The sequence below is a fragment of the Vigna angularis genome, chromosome 1 (assembly GCF_016808095.1).
Source record: "Vigna angularis cultivar LongXiaoDou No.4 chromosome 1, ASM1680809v1, whole genome shotgun sequence".
NCBI lineage: Eukaryota > Viridiplantae > Streptophyta > Magnoliopsida > Fabales > Fabaceae > Vigna > Vigna angularis.
The window spans coordinates 14984804-15005543 of record NC_068970.1 but is presented as its reverse complement, the minus strand read 5'-3'; the positions used below and the strand labels follow the sequence as shown (position 1 = coordinate 15005543).

General features: G+C 36.1%; 3 protein-coding genes across 7 annotated transcripts; 2 read left to right on the top strand and 1 right to left on the bottom strand.

Annotated features, from left to right (window-relative positions):
• The first annotated feature begins 680 nt into the window (after positions 1 to 680).
• LOC108342700 (copper chaperone for superoxide dismutase, chloroplastic/cytosolic) lies at positions 681 to 8845 on the top strand. 3 transcript variants are annotated; one of them, XM_052878805.1, is made up of 8 exons: positions 681 to 1282; positions 1365 to 1394; positions 1483 to 1555; positions 2116 to 2250; positions 6064 to 6287; positions 7203 to 7322; positions 7393 to 7478; positions 8321 to 8458. In XM_052878805.1, the coding sequence occupies exons 1-7, from the start codon at positions 1067 to 1069 to the stop codon at positions 7429 to 7431; spliced, it is 837 nt and encodes a 278-aa protein (XP_052734765.1). In that variant the 5' UTR covers positions 681 to 1066; the 3' UTR covers positions 7432 to 7478; positions 8321 to 8458. The 3 variants fall into 3 exon arrangements, 2 of the variants coding, with proteins under 2 accessions (XP_052734765.1, XP_017435985.1); XR_008249802.1 differs by having other exon boundaries at positions 7203 to 7478; positions 8321 to 8383; XM_017580496.2 differs by lacking the exons at positions 7203 to 7322; positions 7393 to 7478 and having other exon boundaries at positions 8321 to 8845.
• Positions 8846 to 11265: 2420 nt separating this feature from the next.
• Positions 11266 to 14921, bottom strand: LOC108342720 (nudix hydrolase 14, chloroplastic). Its single transcript, XM_017580516.2, has 7 exons — positions 14592 to 14921; positions 14185 to 14290; positions 13237 to 13314; positions 12596 to 12688; positions 12413 to 12505; positions 12149 to 12247; positions 11266 to 11712 (listed from the first exon to the last, which is right to left on the bottom strand). Exons 1-7 carry the CDS (start codon positions 14795 to 14797, stop codon positions 11476 to 11478), a joined length of 912 nt encoding a protein of 303 aa, XP_017436005.1. The 5' UTR covers positions 14798 to 14921; the 3' UTR covers positions 11266 to 11475.
• Positions 14922 to 17538: 2617 nt separating this feature from the next.
• LOC108342710 (probable sugar phosphate/phosphate translocator At1g12500) lies at positions 17539 to 20594 on the top strand. Of its 3 annotated transcripts, XM_052878797.1 has the most exons (3): positions 17539 to 19042; positions 20066 to 20143; positions 20309 to 20594. In XM_052878797.1, the coding sequence occupies exon 1, from the start codon at positions 17908 to 17910 to the stop codon at positions 18964 to 18966; it is 1059 nt and encodes a 352-aa protein (XP_052734757.1). In that variant the 5' UTR covers positions 17539 to 17907; the 3' UTR covers positions 18967 to 19042; positions 20066 to 20143; positions 20309 to 20594. The 3 variants fall into 3 exon arrangements, with proteins under 3 accessions (XP_052734757.1, XP_017435997.1, XP_052734760.1); XM_017580508.2 differs by lacking the exon at positions 20066 to 20143; XM_052878800.1 differs by lacking the exons at positions 20066 to 20143; positions 20309 to 20594 and adding an exon at positions 19414 to 19553.
• Positions 20595 to 20740: the final 146 nt, after the last annotated feature.

The following is a 20740-nucleotide window of genomic DNA, read 5'->3' as shown; positions in this document are numbered from 1 at the left end:
CGAGTTCAATTAATTTGAAAATCGATAAATACAATAATTTTAAAAAAAAAGATAGATGAAAACTTGGTTCTTAATGGTTTGGACTTTTAAGAATTATAAATCAAATGGTAAAAAAGTAAAGTATTTGTCATTGTTCAAGAAATTTATTGCTTTCAAATAATTTATTATATACTATTGAACCTTAAATATAAATATTATGAACTATTTTATTCTTACGTTTGTTTTGAACGTTAAAACTTTTATATATTATTTTGTTAAAATCAAGGTTGAATCAGTAAATCTAGAATCAGTGTGTTAATACTTCAATAATGGACGACTTCTAGAAACATACCCCAAGAAGGTTTATAAAAATGGTATACAAGACTGAATATTTAAAAAATATAAAAATGATGACTTTGAATGCCTACCGAGGCACATGTTTTTCAGGAAAACTGGTTATGCATTCATAATAGAAAAACTGTTTCGAGGTAGCACAGTGATCATTAATATTTGTTGAATTTATATGCATAAAATTCGATGAAAATAAATATTAGAAAAAACCATGCATTGAACAGTGTGTTTAGGGCTCAAATGATGTGGTCTGCCTTTAGCCAATAGTTTTTCTTCCTGCATCCCTATTCTTTTAAAATAAACCTTTTACTTAGTGAAAATGACTTTTTTGGAGTCAGTTTTTCCGAATAAGTTTTTTTGAACGAGCTCCCTGTCTTCCTTTTCTTCATCTACACTAGGGAATGGAGATGCAGGGTGATGGTGGGAGCGGTGAAGGTAGTGAGAATGTTGATGTGGTGTAAGGAGTGAGGGTGTTTCAGTCTTTTTATTTTAATATGGGGCTGCAGTTAGTAATAATAAGGGTGTAGGAAGAAAAGGCCTGAGCCAATTTTGATGGACCCAAACATAAAATCCAAACGAAAGTGGTGGAGGTGAAAACTACTTGAAAGGTGGAGAAGTGTGGATCCATCTGGAATGAAGTGGCATGAAACAAACATAGAGGTAGCTAGCTACCTACCAGCCTGAGTGCGTTTTGTTCTGTGTAATAAATAAATAAAGAAGGAATAGTTGGAGTAAAATGGCATTTCTGAGGTCAGTAGCAACAACAGCAACTGCTGTAGCAGCTATTCCTGCAGCCTTCGCCTTCTCTTCTGTTTCATCTTCTTCATCATCGTCATCTTCCTCTTTCTCTCGCTCTTCCGAATCTTCCAATTCCTCCAATAGATTCGGCCTTCTCAAAACACTTGCTACCCCTCCCTCTGTTCTCCACATGGATCACAAACTCTCTTCTCAGGTTCCTCATTCTTATCTCTCCTACTTTTCTCTCAATTACTTAATTCCCCGCTATTTAATAATTCCCTTCTTTTCTCACGCAGCCTGATGATGCCGTCTTGCCCGAGTTACTGGTCAGTTAGATGTTCTCTCTCTTTGCTATTTGGCTCGGTTAAGTCAAATTCTTAGTTAGTTCCTAATTTTGTTTTCTTGTGAGGTCAGACGGAGTACATGGTGGATATGAAATGCGAAGGTTGTGTTAATGCTGTCAAAAATAAGTTGCACGAGATTAATGGTAAGTGTTTCGTTAAGTGCTTGGACCAGCTTGTGTAATTTATTTTCTGCATTCAACGTGTTTGGAACCATGAATGAATGGAATTGGAGTTTGTAACCTCCAACCGATCAAAGTTTATAGGACAGGATTTGAGGTATATTGTGCATTAGCTACAGTAGTTACCGTTGCCTAGCCCATGTCCAGTTTCTCTTAATAAGATAAGTTCTCGTGAAATATAATGTACTTCTCCCCACAATTTGGATAGTGATTGAGGGGAAACAAATACGGTCGTAGTCTTCTGTCCCCAAGATTTTAGACAAGATCATGGAAACAATTAAAAACTTTCCAATAATGAGCTAAGGGGGACTTCTATATAGGAAGATATTCCCACAGGCTGTACACACTTGAATGCCATGAGACTAGGTAAACCCTAACATAAGTAGAGGAACTTTAGAACAGAACGGGTTTATTTTGAGCTGATTTGCTGACATTAAATTATATCAATTCACAATTCTATTGGTTTTAAGCACCCCATAGATTTCTTGGTTCACGTTGTTTGGCTCCTCGCATTTTTTTTTCAGGAGTTAAGAACGTAGAGGTGGACTTGAGCAATCAGGTTGTAAGGATTCTTGGTTCAACGCCGGTTAAGACCATGACTGAAGCCTTGGAGCAGACTGGTAGAAAAGCCCGGTTAATTGGACAAGGAATACCGGAAGGTTTGCTAGTCAATTTCGTGCTTTGTCACGGTTTGAATTGTAAATTTTGTAATGCTAAGCTTTCCTTAACGACTTTCGTGCTTTGTTAGCGCCCAAAACCAATTTCACTCGCTGGGACTTTTTCAAAGTAAAAAATGTGAGTGAGATTAATTTGGAAACACATCCCCATCATTTTAGTGTAGAGTTTATTTCAAAGTCAATTTTACCAAAATCATTTTGATGCAGAGTACTACCTTTTCTAAGTTAATCATCTTACATGAGACTGTAAAATCTGCAAAAATAATGTTAGTGGTTTACTCTTTATTTTGTTTATTTGGAGGAATGAGTGTGATAATTATGAAGTTGGATGTTTATTTTCACCTCTTAAAACTTGAGTTTGTATTTAAACTACATCCTTGTCACGGTAGTTCGTTTACTTCTTTCACTGTCGCAGAGAGAGAAGTAAGCTCCTTTTCTTTGAAAAACTCGTAACATACTAAGGCATACAACTTGTATACCTAATAGTATATTCCTTAGTCTCCACATTTTTGGTTCCAAGTCTGTTACAACAAACGAACACAAAGTCAAATTTAGAAGCTTTAGCTTTTATTTTCAACATTTTTGGATAATTTACTTATGAGTCTTGATGATAGATACATTTGTTATATTTTCTCCAATTAAAAGGACTCAATCACCTTATTTCTATAAGTATATGACTTCATATATGTATTGGGTTGATGCTAGGTTGGGAGACTTGGCCCCTGTTTGTTTCCACTCCAAACAGAGGCTTGAGGATGTCTCTCACTATGGGAAACAATTATTGAATGTTAAGATATATTTATTTTAAAATTGAAAGTTCAGAATTTTTTGCTTTGTCTTTCTCTTTTCCAAGATATCCCTCCCTCTTGATCCTTTCTTTCTCGATTTCTCACATTTTCCCCATATGGATCTGAACCCAGCACTTTCTCCAAATTGGAAATAAGGAGTTGGCCAGCGCAAAATATAGATCATTCTCGCTGGGGACCTTAAGTTGGCTCAACTCCAATGGCTTGTAACCATGATGGAGGAAGCCATATTGTCTGCATGATACTCCAAAATCTTCTCTTCGGATTTTGACGATGCGAGAATGAGCTCCTCGAAGATCAATTTTTTCCAAACATCACGTTCACTATGGCTGTGGTTCTGATGATACTGGAACCTAGGCTGCTTCCCAAAGGCAACCTCTTGGAGGGAGAGGGAAAGATTTTCGGATCAACTGGCAGGCATTTTCATGACTTGGATAATGGTGATGCCAGCACTTCTCCAAGTTGTGAATGTTTCAACCAAGGTTTGCCAGTGGCTGAGTTACCCTTCCCCATCCTCAAATGAGACCCTGATTCGATTCTTCCCTTCTTGGGCTTAGTGTTGCATCCTTTTTTTTGATTATTTGTTACATCGATCATTTTTTTTACTTTCTTTCCTTCATAAATGATGTTGCGGAGTAAACAGAAGTACCAGAAATGTGAATTTCAGCTTCAATGTGCTATTGAGCGTCAGTCCAATTTGGTTCATGGCAACAAAAAACAGAGTTGGAGGGGTGGAGCAGTTATATGAACCATTCTTTTTAAAATAAATTTATCTAAGGTTTCACAATCTCGTACCCATATCGGGAAACCTTTTCAAGCCTCTCTGAATATCGGTAATGATCATATTACATGGGATACTGCTTCTCTCTGCTATTTATTCCTACATTATTCCATTTTTATTGTGTCTGTTTTGTCTTTTATTTTACTGAAGCAGTAGAATATCTTATATAGGGTTTCTGTTTGCTCTTACTGTCAATTTTAAGCAATAATAGAGTAAAAGCAACTCTTCAATCAAAGTCTTATTGCCTCTTGACTTAAGAAAATAGTTTAAACTGGATCCTCTCGACCCCCACCCTCTGTTTTTCTGAGACTCCAGAAAAGTCATGTGTGAAATATGAGCTATCGGTGCTTTTATAATACGTATACCATCAATATGTGGGTAAAGAATGAAGAACACTGCTTGATTTTTTCACAGCAGGCAGCATAATTTGTTATACAAATAAAGTTGTAAACAACTGTAGTATTTTCTTGAACAAGGTGAGGTACGATGGTATTTGATTTCACATTTTCACTAAATTTTGTGTATTCATCTATCATACTCTCATTGTTTCTCCCCTACTTGTAGTGACTTCTTTGTACATTCTAACAGACAAAGAGCCCAATTCATCCCAAAAACAATATTATGCTGAAATTGGGCTCTAGTGAGATTAAGCCCTGGGTCTTGACTGAAACCCTCATTGTTTTCTTTCTCCTCAACCTGAAAAGCATCACCACAGTGCTGTTCGCTGAAGAACCAACTCGAGGATTAAATTTTGGTCTACCGAGATAGCGAGGATGACCTGGTGGATAACCATGCTTGCTATAGCACATGTCCATTGTGTGCCATGACAATAACTACACTTTTTGGAGGAGTTGGCTTTGTAAGTGGTGCTTCGAGATCTGTTCATAGCAGCATTGGCAACCAAGTTAGGCTCATTAGTGGAAATATTGGTGTTGGGTTGTTGGCGTTCATGTTGAATGAACATCGATTCAAAGAGGGTAGGGGATCCATGAGGAGTACTTGAGACCGAACCACCGAAAAAGGATCATCAAGACCTTTAAGGAACCTGATGATGAAATCCTGCGGATGGAACATTTTTGCAGAACATCCACAAGCAATCATTGGGCAAAAAATGTCCAGTTCTTTCCACAGGGCCTTTAGGCCAGTGAAGTAATCAATGACATTTTGAGTGCCCATTTTGAAGGCGTAAATTTTTTCTTGAAGTTCTGCAATGCGGAGTAAATCGCTTTGGGAAAAGCGTTCACAAAGATCGCTCCAAATATCAATAGCTCTATCAAGGTTAGATCACACTTTGAGCTATGGAAGGCGAGATTCAATAGCCATGACATGGTGAGTGTGTTGCATCGTTCCCATTGAGGGAATAACGGGTCTATGACACTGGGTGCTGGAATGGAGCCGTTGAGGAACCCCATTTAGTTTTTGGAGACAAGGGCCATGCGAAGTGATTGAGACCATGAATGGTAATTTTTGCCAACGAGAGCTGGTGAAACAATGACTGACGAGGGACTTTCACTAGGGTGGATGTAAAATGGACGGGAAGGATTTTGGGAGGGGTCAGGTGGTGGATTTGAGGAATTTCCATCAAACCTAGGGTTGGATGTATTGGAAGCTAAGCCTGACATTTTAGAGAAAAGCTCTTGATAACATAAAAGGGAAAAACAAAAAGAGAAAGAGAAGATATTGGAAAGGAAATTCCCTGTATATTGATGAAAGAAAGGTACACCATATATACTGCTATAACACGTGGATAAGAAGGAATAAAAAAAAACAGAAAATAGTACAAGAGCATAACCACTATACAACTCATCATATTCTAGAAGAATTCTAACTATATTCTTAAATGCAAAAACATGAGGTAGCAGGATGTGCATTGTGGTCCATTTCTGTTTCAGCAGAATGTTGTTTTCGGGATGAATTGGGCTCTTTGTCTGTTACATTCTCTTTGTCAACCCCAATTTGGAATAACCTTGTTTTTGCTTAGCTTAGACTGCAGCAGATACAGTTTAAATAAATATTTAGTTGTATGGCGTCTCCTGATTTCCTTGTTTTTAATTATGCTGTTATATCATTTATTACACATTGCGGCACTTGTGCTTAAGGGACTCATTCGAGTAATATGACTGTCAGCAATAAGTTTTTACTTCTGTTTTCATGGTTTCAGCTTTCGTATAACATCCGATTTAGTTAAATCGTTTTTTTGCCTTTCAGATTTCTTGATATCTGCTGCTGTTTCCGAATTCAAAGGTCCAGATATTTTTGGTGTTGTTCGCCTGGCTCAAGTAAACATGGAACTAGCTAGGATTGAAGCCAACTTTAGTGGGCTGTCACCAGGAAAGCACGGTTGGTCTATTAATGAGTTCGGAGATCTGACTAGAGGTGCAGCAAGCACTGGTAAAATATTCAATCCGATAAATGAGGAAAACACCAAAGAGGTATGATTTTCCACATACCGTTAAATTTCTCTTTTCTTTACATGGTTTAGACATATTTCTTCTAGGCTTAAATGTTCATTTGGTTTTCACACTTGCCCACAATTTGTGTCTTAGTCCGTCCGTATACATGGAAACTATGTATTTTAGTTCCTATACAAGCAAGTATTTATGCTTTAGTCCCAGCCATTGATTACCAAGTATTTAGGAAGGAAGATGCACATAGAATATCTAAAAAAAAAAATCCTTAGGCTACACTAGATACTTTTAAAACTGTACACTCAAAATAATCCTACCCGTTTATTCGGATTAATCCAATGACTAAGTTTTAAGAAGATCAGCCCCTGAACTTCCTAGGGCTGATACTAATTAATGCAGGTCTCTTCGTTCCTTTGGCTTGAGACTGGGTACTCAAAATAATCTGACCCGTTGATTTGGACTAATCCAATGACTAAGTTTTAAGGAGGTCAGCCCTTGAACCTCCTTGGGCGGACACAGATTAATTGGGATATACAGAGTTGATAAAAAGAAGCTATATGCAACACACTCTGGAAATTTCAAAGCCAGTTCCTATTATCCCGGGCTGACTAGACTGAGGCCCTCGATAGCCTTTTTGAGTGGAACAAAAGCCTATTTTACCAAATTGAATAATGCATTCTCTGCCCCTTTGTCAGTACTTGAGTAGTCTTGTATTGATGCATGACCTGTCTTTTTTATTATAATTCCACACTCTGCCCCTTGTATCTAATTATGACACGTCAATTGAAAATCCATCTTATTTTTAATTAAGTTTCACGGAAGAATAACTGCCTTTGGGGGGGTTATTCAGTTTCTTCTTTTTCTCACACATGCAGTAGTATCAATTCCTTTCTTTCTTAATTAAGTTTACAAAATAATTTCGATAAGAGATGCAACCAGAGTGCAGTTGCATTTGGGGCGAGTCGAGTGGAGAGTGATGCTTCTTCCAGTACAATCTGCAGTATGAGATCGAAGAGAAATAGAAAACATGTTGATAAATTTCAGGGAGGAAATCTAAAGGTTAGAAAATGGTATATCAAAAAGTGGATTGTGGTTGTCTTTGCTTGCAACAGTGACTAACTAGCACTAGGCCCATGATCTACATCATCATGTCTACGAGCTTGCATAGGCTGTCGTTGAGGGAGAGACTAGGGGGCCAACAACGATACTCCACAGGTTTTACCTCACCGTCTATGGTGGTTTTTAGTATTTCAGTATGTGTCGGCTCCTCATTTCAGGAAATAATGTTTTAGATAAGAATGTTAATGACACAATATTATAACATGATGAAGATCCTACATTAGCTAAAAATATTATAATATATAACTACGCAAATCTTATTTTATAAATTAATTTTATAAGGTTAAAATAAATATAAAATTGTTCATACAAACAAAGTTATACTAAATTAAATGGGGTGGATGTTTTAATTGAGTATCACTATTTAATTGGAGGGATAGAGTTTTTGAGCAGGAAATGAAGCCGGTGATTTGAGTCCCTTGCAGTCGGTCTAGTTTTTTTGTTGTACTCTTACCTTTTTTTGGTTGAGTTCTGTTGTTACTGATAGAGGAATGGTGATTTTTAGAAATCTTAAAAGAATGTTGCGTCAAATAATTTAATATTTTGATACAATTTATAAATTAAATTCTGTGGTTGGAAGTTGGAAAATATGAACTATGATTTAAAGTCTTTCTTTATGTTGGTCATGTACAAACAAGCTCGTTCACATTCTGTTGGATGTCAGCGGATTTTAGTTTTAACAGTTGAAATTGGCAATTTTGCAGTTCTTAGTTAATAGATTTAATATATCCTAAATATGGGTGATAGAGTGGGTATTATGAAGTTACTATAATTTTATCGTTCTTAGTGTTTCAAGCACAATCTGATTAAAAAAAGTCAATTCAAACCGTATTTTTCATGTTGGGTTCAAAACAGTAAAGTTAATTTATAAAAAAAATATTTTCGAAATTTAGATTCCAAACCAAACATAACGAGACATGCTTGATTGGATTTTTCAGCCACTTGGCGACCTGGGAACACTAGAAGCCAATGAAAATGGTGATGCCTTCTACACTGGGGTCAAAGAAAAACTGAGGGTGGCAGATCTTATTGGAAGATCTATGGTGGTATATGCAACTGAAGATAAAACAAAACATGGTATAACTGCTGCAGTAATTGCCAGAAGTGCAGGAGTGGGCGAGAACTATAAAAAGCTCTGTACGTGTGATGGCACCACTATATGGGATGCCACGGATAAGGATTTTGTATCCAGCAAGGTCTGACAGAGTAATTCACTGAAAGCAAAGCATTGCTATTTAGTTGTCTTGTCCCCATCAGCAATATTATATTTTGAAGATCGCATACCTCTTTTGGAAAGTAATTCATCTGTCTTTGATTTATACTGAGTTTCTTCTCCAGAATTATGAACTTATTTTTTTTGGTTAAGATGGATGTTAATTTGACATAAATTATCGAGTTATTTTAGACATTTAATAATTGTTGGACAATAATAAAATTGCATAATAAAAAAGTGTAGTAAAAAATTGTTGAGTTTAGGATTATTGTGTATGGTTGCAGGTTCTTTTAACATAATTCCTTGTTTATTTATTTGATATAAGAATTTATAAAATATACACAGCATATTTTATCGATGATTCTCAATTAAAAAGTGGTTGTGAAGTACAGTTTGTTGTTAGAGAAAGGAAAAACACACTCTCTAATAAGTAATTATTCACTCTCAAAAATATACACATCTTTCCTTGATTCAAGTATTACCACTAACAATGCCTAGTTCCTCTTTCAACATCTTAAATTTCTCATTCTTCAAATGATTGATGAAATCTACTTTCTATATGTTTGCTCCTCAACTGAATAAGTTTTTCTATCTCAATATCCATTTCACTCATGGTAGAATTCAATTACGCAGCTTGATAAGCAACACTTGATCCTGTTATATATTTGACTCTATCAAGAAATTGGTGCTTCCATGAATATAAACACCCAACCTGTGGTGGTGCTTTTTCTATTAATACTATCACCACACCAATCTACATATGAATAACACTAACAACTTGTTATTCACTTGATCAGGTTTAGGAAACAAGATCCCAAAATCTAAAGTTCCCTTTATGTATCGTAACACCCTCTTTGCATAAATCTTTTTGAGAGAACTCTCACTGAGAAGTATATATATGGTCTCCTGTTACACAAGTACTTGTTTAGTATTTAGCATGCTTCTTTTAGTGCAGTATCAGGCCTTTCTTTTTTTCCACAAATTCCATCCCAAGGAAATACCTCAATCTATCAAGGTTTGTCATTTCGATTTCAGTCATTAAAATTTTTGAATTGTTCAATTCTCTAATATTACTTTCTCTAATGAGAAAATCATCAACATATATACACATAAATACCTTTGGGAATAGTGATTCTAAAGTATTAAAAAAGATATATTCTGAAATGGATGTTTCAAAATGATATTTTTGGATTCATAAATACTTTTCAAAACACTCATTTTGAAAGTTCTTTTCTTCTTTTTTAAATAACCCAAAAACTTCTTTTCAATTGTTATTCTTCTCCAAATTTTCATTCTTCTTCAACCTTTCACCTCTCATCACAAGTGAGAATTTCGTCTTCAATCCTACACGACGACTTTGTGTAAAAGAAGAAAATGAAGTATGAGGGAGGAAGGTGTAGAACATTTCGCGATGTTAGGAAGGAAAGGAATGTGAAATTAGAATTTTAGGGTTTTTAATATTTTCTTAATAAAGGATAAAATATTGTTTATGGGGGTGCATGAAGAAAAAAAAAGAGCGGTGTAGAAAGTAACAACTTACACAAAATTAGAATTTTAGGGTTTTTAATATTTTTAATAAAGAATAAAATATAGTTAATGGAGGTGTAGGAAGAAAAACAAGGAGGTGTAGGAAGTAATAATAGTTTGTATTATCGTTTCTATGAATCTCATAATTATTTGTTATTTATTGACTCTTTTGTTTTTTCTTCACGTACCTATAAACATTTCATTCTGCATTTCTAATTTTTTGAAAATACTCTTAAAGGTTACATTTCTTTTTAATGAATTTCAAAACTAAAAAATTCTTTAAAAAATTTTGAAATTCGTTAAAACACAAAAAATGAAATGTATACTTTTTCACAAAGATTCTTTTCTCCAAATACTTGGCTTTAGTGATGTTGATTGGGCAACTTGCCTTGTTTCTCATCGCTACTGGTTATTGTTTCATTCTTGGAAATTCTTTAATCTCATGAAAAATCAAGAAACAAAACATTGTGACCCGTTCTTCTTATAAGGCTAAGTATCGTGCTCTTGCATCCACCACCTGTGAACTGTGAATTCCAATGACGGTCTTATATACTCCATGATCTTAAAATCACTTGTTCCAAGCTTGTGGTGCTATTTTATGACAACCAAAGCGCCCTTCACATTGTTGTCAATCGAGCATTTCATAAACACACCAAACATTTAGATATTGACTGTCATCTTGCTCGTGAAAAATCTCAAGCAGATTTAATGCAACTACTACCAGTTTTCTCCTCCCATCAAATGGTTGACATCTTTACTAAAGCTTTACCCCCAAGGCTTTTTCATCTGGAGTTGGTTAACATTTTCCTACCTCCAGCTTGTGGGGGCTAAACTAAGAAAAGCTCAAATCGTTACAAAATTAGGCCAAAACAGAAATGCAAAATGAAAATAATAAAAAGTGTTGTGGGTAGCATAACAGAAAATTGTACTACCGTGTAGTGAGCTGTATATAGGACAATTTTGTAATTATTTTTTCCTTATTTATCCTATTAGGTCATCCTTCATATGTATATATATTGTACCTTTTGATGAAGAAATACAAAATGTGAATACAGAAGTTTTCAGCAATAATCTTCTTCGGTCTTTTTCCCTTTTAGTAAGAACCTTAGAAACGCTTCACTAATTTGATTAGAAGATAAACAATAGGAAAACAGTCTTTTAAATATACTTTCCATGATAAAATGTTATGTTCGAAAAATGTTATGGTACAACTAAGAATTTCTTGGCGAGGTCCAAATAGTGCTAGCACAACAATAATAATCAATTCTTCTTGTTAGGTAGAATATGCAACACGGATATTGTTAGACTCGTAAAAATAACTATTTTTTATATATTTCTATTTCTATTAGTTAATTAAGTAGACAAAGTTGGCAATAGCCCTTCTTTCATAGCCATTTCCAACAGTGCAACAGCCACCAGAACTTTGCAATCCGCTGTTGTGTGCCAGAGTTTCTTGTAAGGTACTACGCGTACCTTAATTAGCTCCCCGTGTTCACGAAGGCCAGTCTCTTTTCCCTCTAGTTGTGTGATTATCTCTTTGTCAACGCGCCCTCTGTAAAGAAAAATACTGATTTCTTCGTCACATCCTCCCTTGTCACGAAAAAAAAGATGAAAATTAGATTTCCAAGCGATAAAAGCAGTAAGGATAAACTCTATCAGCTAAATGTATAAACAAATACAGTGATAGTTTCAATGGTTTCTTAAGAATAATTTTGACACATTTAGAAGTCAATTTATTTGATAAGTTTACTCGGAGCAAATCATTTGAAGAAATTTATGGACTAATAAACTATTTTCAGTATGTAGCAGTATAAGGCTTGTCTGCAAGGTTTATTAATATACAGTTAGACTATATTAACCTCAAATGACCAGAAATTAAACTGCTTAATTGTTTGCTAAATGCAACATCTTAACATAACAACGATATGATACTAAACTATTCATTGCCATTAACAAAACTTGCACAGCAGGATCATGAAATTTGAAAAAGCAATAAGATCAAAAGACAGAAGTCTCAGAAACACACCCCGGAGGGAAAAACTCTGCATCCAGTTGTAGAGTCAAGGAAAGCGGTGAGGTCAACCATGTCTTCTACATTTAACTTGATACCAATCTCTTCTTCAACCTATCAAAGTCATAAATACAAGAAATCGTGTAAAGTTTAAGACATATACATTACTAGAAAAGGTGAATAAAAATGTCGGGTAAACAAGTAAAAAGGCCAGAAAACGTGCACTTTCAGCACTGCTATGTATAAAAAGGACTGGATAAGAGGGAGAGAAAAATAGACCTCACGAACAGCAGTTCCAACAAAATCACCTTTGTTATCATCCAGCATTCCGGCAGGCAATTCCAAAATAATTCTTCCAACAGGCACCCTTGGCTTATAAATAAGAATAGTCATAACATAAAGATTCAGTTATATATCTAATTAACCAAAAACCAAAAAAAGCTGCGAGGAACCAGCATCTACCTGTTCCGTAAGAACAGCATATGTTTCACCCTCTGATTCCAGGAGTATCAGCACCGCCACAGCTGGTCCTCTTGCAAAGACAATGCCTGGAATCTAATAATGGTTTACTTTACTATAAAGGAACGAGATCAGCATTGGAGCACTAAATATAGATGATAGAAGTGGTTAAATATTTGTAACACAGTCGGCAAGTCCAAGGTCTTAATCATCTTAAATCCCTAAAGCGGATGTGTTTGATACATGGCCATGAGATTACTACAGGCAGGTCAAATCCCTCATGTATTTTCAAACACATGATGTGTGTGAACGTACAATGCTGTTCCAAGCATATGATAATCTCACAAAGCCCAAACTTATGTGAGATTGCAAGGTGTAGCACAACAAAAAGGGCACCTAATTGGGGCTGAGATGTTATATGTACAGAGTTATACCCACAGAAGCAGAGAGGCTATTTCCAAGATATGAATGAATCCATATCCTCCAGCTCACAAATCAAAGACCTCATGACTGCTTCAAGGCTTGCCCTCAGATATTGTAGTGCATTTATTTAAATAATTTTTATAAACAATGTCAAGACAATGTGCGTGCTATTATTCAATGTGTGTGTGTATTGAAAAGCTTTTATGCAAACCATCTCATACCTTTTTCCCCGTTTCCTTGTCAAAAATGTCCGCTTTAAACTTGAGAAACCCAATGCGCTTTCCAAACATGTCAACTCCCTGTTTATATAAAACAATTGCACCGATTTTTTTCTAATTATAAGGAAACATGAATAAACGAAGAATACAATGTAAATATCCTTTTATTTAAATTCCCTCGTAACAAATTCTAAGATGATAAAATATACGATATTGTTCAGGGCAAAATTACCAATCCAAGACTCAGCAGCACCAAAATCCAATAGGACCAAACCCATCTTCCCAATTAATCTTAAAGAGATGGCCACTAGATTTATTATCTCGTATAGATACACTGTCTAAGGGGAAACTACAGCCATGTTCCAGACTTATTAGGTCAAGGAGGAAGACTTCTAATTGGACACTGCAACTCCTCCACAAAAGCAAGGCTAGGAAACCCAATTATGGTCATCAGAGCATATACTTGCCCAGTTACCTTCATTTTGAGTGCCGATGTGTCATGGAGGTTTCGTTATGCCTCCCTCCTCCTTCATTACTCCATCTATCACCAAAGTGAAGGAGACCTTCAAAATTCAGCCGTCAGAGGCAAGATCATTGCCCTTCACCCATACTCAGCCTCATATCAGATCACATATGCTTCTTGATAGTCTACGAAAGCTTTAAAAAATATATTTTCTGAATGACTGCCTTCTATGGATTACAATCCTAGTTAAAGCCTCAAAAGAAAGAGTAAAACATCAATTAAGTTTCTTGTCATGCATTCTCGACTGAGATATGCACGTTGTGTTTGGTTTCGCTATTAGATTCCAATCCTTCGTCTTAAATGTGAAATATTCACAAATTTTAAACCAATGTGATGCAGATCCAACACCATAGAGTAATGCAGAGAAAACCTCTTTCACGAACAAGATTATCATTCATCAAAAGTTTTAGCTAAATATCTTTGATTACCTGAACTAGAACTTGTCTCAGAGTCATGGTGCCATCAGCTAGAATCCCATTGTCAGTTTGCAAGTTATGCAACCACTGCTTGAGTAAAGATGATTCAACAGCATTCCTGCAAGGAGGGCAACGTGAACAACAATCCTAAAGGACCCCAGCTACCTAATGTTATCAGACTCGAGACACACAAAATGAAACAAGTTACCCCTTTCAAACAACAACGACATGCATGCATGTCAATCTTCTTTTACAATTATTTCTCACGGGAACCAATAAAAAATAGCACCTAACCGAATGAAACCTTCTAGATTCTTTTAAAATTTTAAAGCAAATAAACAGGATCGTATTTGATTATATCTACGTTTCTTTCACATTCAAAATTAAGCAGTAGAAGAAGAGGAAATATAAATGATGACCAGAAATCAGAATGGGAGACGCCGGGAGCAGCAACAATATGAACAGGTTCATTGGGTTTATTAGGCAGTGTGATGGTGTGAGTCAAGGAAGGCGACTCAGTGGACATCTTGCAGCAGAAAACTTTCTTCTTCCAAACCCAATTGGAGGCGTGAGGCCGACTGAACCTTTTCAGCGCACCACATACAACGCGAACATTCGTAGCCATTGAAGCTTACACTTTGGCTTCACCAAGAAGATGCTGAATCACTTCCACATTGTTATTTTTGGGCTCATTAACGAGGCTTTTTTGGCCCAAATCTGCAAATTCTTGAACTGGGGGATTTCTTCTTGTACCCTGTGTTTTCTTCTTACACCTCCATTGGGATGTGTAAAATACGGAAGTTGTTGGTGGTCCTTCCTCATCTTCTTCCATCGTCCTACTCCAGTCGTGTGGTCACACTTTCTCTGGCGGTTTTTGAGATCATGTCTTCCCACAATGCTAAAAGCGTTTTAAACTCTTCCATTTTTGAAAGACAAAAGTTATTTCTACCATAACTTCTATATACATAACTCCAGACAAAAATTGTCGTGAGAATTTCATGGACGTTAAAATCTTACATAAAACTTCAAACATAAACGAAAATATATCTGATCATTTCAATTCCAAATTTATTTTTCTTATTTCCTTATACACCGTTACTTTTTAGTCCTCGGGATGACTTTTTATAACACTATCAACATTTACCTATTTTTTCTTTGTTTCATCTGCTAGAAAACCACTTCCAACAACAATATTATTATATTTTTTTATGTTACTATGGGTTCGTAACCAACCGAATGATAAAGGTGTAGAAGAGTTATTGAGTTTATGATCGACCGATGGTATCGATCAGTTCATTGATTTAAGTGTCGAAATATCTTTTTTAGACACCATTTCCCGCAGTTTGGACAAGAAGAAGAGAGAAGTCTGCACAACTGGACATCGAAACAGACAACTTTAAATGTTTTAGATTAGGATTCTAAATCCTGCCAAAACACTTTAGATTTAAAAAAAATTCTACTAAACCTAGGTAACATACATGATTCAAGTTCATCCGAGTATCATAGAGTATAATCTGATTAGGCCATATTTTAATATTTCAATTATCAACAGCAAAAAAATTATTTTCTTCGTATATCTCTCTATTTCTATTTTTTTTTTGCAATTAGCTACATAAATAATGTGAATTTTAAAATAAATAAAAAAGTATTTTAATAGAATATTTTAACAATTTTCCCTACAATATAATTTTTAGTAATTTATTATTTATTTGTTATTAGGGTAACATATTTTAATTTATTATTTATTTGTTATTATGGTAACATATTCTAGTCCTAATGAAAAAATATACTATATCGAAGTATTTAAAAAAATCTGTATCAATGTATCATTATCTTTTATTACGATGTTAATAGGTATCTCACCAATTCCAATACCAAATTGGTATGTTGTAGAAAATATAGAATTCTTTCCGGGAGCAATTGAGTGTAATACGAAAATCATTCATATTTGCCTTTATCAATCAAATAATTAATTATCATAACAACAATGAACATAATTAAGGATTATGAAGTACTTATTTAGACCTAAATATAATCCCAAAAAGAATAACTAATTATAACCTAAACTCGGGGAAAGACAAAAGGAAAAAAAGCCTAAAATAATCTTCATATATAGTAGAGTAATTATTACTTTTTTAATCTTAACCAGACCCTGTATTAAACGATGAGCAATAAAATATTTGAAGCTTGCAACTAATCCATTGAAAGTTACAAAATATGCGAAAACTTTCAGATTCGGTTATTCTTTGATCGTCAGAATGCAGCATTGGCATTTCACTCTCAGAAAAATTTCACGGCGTTCAAAAAAATCAGAACTAAAATATTGAACTTGCCATACTCTGTCTGCACTATTAATTAATTAATCAATTCTCTTCAGACATGATCGGAAGCAATTGAAGAGTTAATACGCCCAGTGTATCGCGAAAAGTGCTGTAATAAATACAAATGTTGCGTATTAAAGACAATGACATGAGAACAAAAGTTTAATTTATTTAAATAAAAATGATTTGTTAATTTTTATGAGAACACTAATTTATTAATTTGTGAAAATGATCAACTAATAAGAATATTTTTCTTTTACCAGGTGACATCAATGTTTAATAATTAATATAAAAGTATTAAACTTGCGTGAGCAATAGCTGCAAGTATATTGTTTAAAGATTTCTTTAATAAGTAAATGTATTTTTGAAGGTCTTAATCCATAAAGGAAAGGTGTAATTAGAAACGTTAAGTTGTAGTTGGAGTGGTTTGTTATAGTGGTGAAACCCGGATTTTGTGCAAAGTCACGGAATCAAAGTAAATGACGTTGTAAAAAGAGTCCTGAAATTTAGAGCAGCAGTCAAAGGTGTTGCTTAAAACTTATTCAAAAAAATCCAAACACCAATAGACGCGTTATATTTTGTTTTAAGCCCACACAACAAAATACCACACTAACTTACGCTTATCTTCAAATATCATAAGCAGACCGTTTTATCAACGGGACAGAGATCGCATCTCGTATCTTACAATCTTACATTCACATTCTAAATCCATTAAAAAAAACTAAAGCTTTAGATCGTTAGTTTCATGTTTTTTTTCCACGAAAAATAATGTTTTTTTTTTAAATTTCGATTAGAGGATTTTAAAACTCGTTGACTTCTTAGATCCAAGAGAAAATCAATTGATGATTATTAGAGTTACGAGGATTTTTAGTTTGTTGTAATATTTAGGGATAACTGAATTTTGAACGAGAGATCTAAAGAACATGCAAATAATATAATTGGACTAAAAATTGGAAGAATAAAAGGTGAAATAATTGTTAATGAAGGAAGCATATCTTAGATTAGAATATAGTATGTGAATAAAAAATGGAAGAAAGAAGTAAGAAAAAAAAGGAGAGGAGATGTTATCGTTATCAAGATGTTAGAGAATAGAACACCGACAGGGAACCTCAACATGTGCAGAGGAGAGACTAAACGGAGGATGTAAGGTGTGTAAGCCATCCATCTTTGGGGAAACAAAAACAACCATGGCCCACCTCAACACTCAACCAAACCCTCTTTAATTATTTATTATTCTTCCCTCCAATCTTCATCCAACGCTCCAAAATCGCCCACCCCATCCTGCGATCAAATATTACTCTCCCTCCCAACAACACCATCGCCTTACTCTGCTTCCCTTCAGATCTGGCCGCCAAAAACCAAACCAGACCAAACAAAACCTTAGCATCCCCCAAGGCGGACCGTGCTGTCGGCGATGGTGGAGGCGCAGACATGGACCACGCGTCGAATGAGCAATCCTAGGCTCGACAGTACGGAGCAGGTGCTCGACATTCCGCCCACGCCGCCGGGGGAGCACCGTAACAGTTTCGGATCCAACGGCGGAGGACTCTCGCCGACGGTGGTTACCGCCCTCATCATTGCGTCGTGGTACCTATCCAACATCGGCGTCCTCCTCCTGAACAAGTACCTCCTCAGCTTCTACGGCTACCGCTACCCCATCTTCCTCACAATGCTCCACATGCTATCCTGCGCCGCCTACTCCTACGCCTCCATCAACTTTCTCGAAATCGTTCCCCTCCAACACATCCACTCCAAGAAGCAGTTCCTCAAGATCCTCGCCCTCAGCGCCATATTCTGCTTCTCCGTCGTCTGCGGCAACACCTCGCTCCGCTACCTTCCCGTCTCCTTCAACCAAGCCATCGGCGCGACGACGCCGTTTTTCACCGCCATCTTCGCCTTCGTAATCACCTGCAAGAAGGAAACCGCGGAGGTTTACCTGGCGCTTTTGCCCGTTGTCTTTGGGATCGTGGTTGCTAGCAATAGCGAGCCTTTGTTTCATCTATTCGGGTTTTTGGTGTGTGTCGGTTCAACTGCTGGTCGAGCTTTGAAGTCAGTGGTTCAGGGGATTCTTTTGACCTCTGAAGCGGAGAAGCTTCACTCCATGAACTTGCTTCTCTACATGGCTCCCTTGGCGGCTTTCATACTGTTACCCTTTACACTCTACATCGAAGGGAATGTGTTCGCTCACACTGTGGAGAAAGCCAGGGGAGACCCCTTTATTTTGTTCTTGCTGCTTGGGAATGCCACCGTCGCTTATTTGGTCAACTTGACCAACTTTTTGGTGACGAAGCACACCAGCGCGTTGACGCTTCAGGTGTTGGGGAATGCCAAAGCCACCGTGGCGGCGGTGGTTTCGGTTTTGATTTTCAGGAATCCGGTGACGGTTATGGGAATGGCGGGGTTCGGAATCACGATCATGGGGGTGGTGCTTTACAGCGAAGCAAAGAAGAGGTCCAAAGTTACGACTCATTGATTGATTCGCACGAAGCCGTTTCTTTTTCTCCTGTGCCTTTTCATAAAGCCATTATTAACCGACCCTGCATCTTCGGGTATTTCTTTCTTTATTTTATGTTGCACCGATTTACTTTGATTTTATTCTATTTCCGTGGATATTGGAGGGAGTTCATTACAGTAATTGGACTGTATAGGAATGACGGAGAAACAGAAAGAGGGAAGGCTTACTTTTGTTGTTCTTGGATTGGGTTGGGTTTCTGATTTTCTCTCACCTGTTGTGTAAGCTTATATATCAAACGCTCTGTGCCCTTTGCCAACATACATAAAACGTTCAAAGAACGAAAACTTATGTGTATTTCGTGAGAGAGGAAAATTCTCCCTCGCTGCATTTTGCCAATCACATAGTCTCTCTCTCTCTTTTTTTTTTTTTTATCTTTTGTCTTTTCCTCATTTGGTGCTTTGTCAGATTCGATTGTGAGCTTAGAACCAACTGCTTGTATGGTTGCCTCTTTCGGTTTATGGCCATCCAGAGCTGGCCTCCTACCCCGAACTTCATAATGATGATTCGTCAATGCAGTAATATTAACGATTCAGATATTGTTCTTTTGTGTGTGTTTGTTTGATAAGGAATTGCAGTTTCTTTTTGTATTGCTCTGCGATTCATGAAATTAAGCTTCCAATTTCAGTTCTGTATACAGTCACCCATTGCTCCTCTTTCTTTCACTTATATCCAGTGCCAACTTTATTAATTACTCTTAAAGTACTTATGGAGTAAACTGAGAACTCTGAAACCAGTCCCAGTGATAGCTTAGTTAATGTAAAGGCTTGTCAATGTTAATCATAATCTGGCTAGTTTCAAATGATCAGCACCTTTTGGAAGTTTATATTTCATGGCCACTTGTCTGACTATTAGTATTTACAGCAACTTGATGGATATGGCCAAGTTTAGTGTAAATTATTATGCTCTTTCAGCACAAATCTTTTAACATCTGAGTAGGATTATTTCTCTGCTTAAAGAAAGAATCATTAGTAATTAGAGTTCATTTTCAGCAGTTGAATGAAATAAAGATGATTTGTATGTATTGCTTGGTTCAAAATGTATGGAAATTGTTGTGCAGGTTCAAATGTACAATTGAACACATTGAGTTGTATAAATTGAGTTGATGTTGGGAAGCATGTTTCTTGGCTTTCTTATGGTAAGTAATTCCGATTAAGTATAGGTTCAAAAGCTAAGTTTGGTTCCCTATGCTCTCGTGTGATATCTCAGGCACAGCATACATTCAAATTGAAATACATCAACCACACTTCCCTGCCTAAATTGCACCTGATTGTGCTAATTTCTGTTTTGCTTGGCTTGCTAGGTCAATGCGTAATGTGGCCGCTAAACTAAGTGAACAGTGGCATATCTGAAAAGACTGTCATGTTTCATACTCACCACCACCAATCACTTATGTCCTAAACTGTGCTTTAAGCTTCAATGTGGTTACACTTCAACAACAACCATCTAAAATATTGAAAAATGACATTCATTGCATCCATTTGGCCTAATGTATGAAACTAGCTGCTGTTACTCCATCTTAGTCAATCTGATTGAAAGTTGCATTGGGTCTTTCTGAATATATATATTTAAGATATTGGTTTGTTAAATTTCCAAACTTGTCAAAGGGCTAGGGAGATGTCCATGTTTAAAGCCGGTCAAATTGCTATTTAAGTATTGCTAGGATGATCCCACTACAGATTTAGCTTAATAAATTGTCCTTCATAAGTTGTGTTGGGACTAATATATGAACTTC

Bases quoted from the DNA above. Each gene is read 5' to 3' on its own strand.
- LOC108342700 (XM_017580496.2), top strand. From the start codon at position 1,067: ATGGCATTTCTGAGGTCAGTAGCAACAACAGCAACTGCTGTAGCAGCT. The intron at 1,283-1,364 runs GTTCCTCATTCT...TTTCTCACGCAG, and splicing joins ATCACAAACTCTCTTCTCAG to CCTGATGATGCCGTCTTGCC. The intron at 2,251-6,063 runs GTTTGCTAGTCA...TTTGCCTTTCAG, and splicing joins TGGACAAGGAATACCGGAAG to ATTTCTTGATATCTGCTGCT.
- LOC108342720 (XM_017580516.2), bottom strand. From the start codon at position 14,797: ATGGCTACGAATGTTCGCGTTGTATGTGGTGCGCTGAAAAGGTTCAGT. The intron at 12,689-13,236 runs GTATGAGATGGT...AACCATTATTAG, and splicing joins ACAAGGAAACGGGGAAAAAG to ATTCCAGGCATTGTCTTTGC. The intron at 12,506-12,595 runs GTAGATGCTGGT...CTTATTTATAAG, and splicing joins ATGCTGTTCTTACGGAACAG to CCAAGGGTGCCTGTTGGAAG.
- LOC108342710 (XM_017580508.2), top strand. From the start codon at position 17,908: ATGGTGGAGGCGCAGACATGGACCACGCGTCGAATGAGCAATCCTAGG.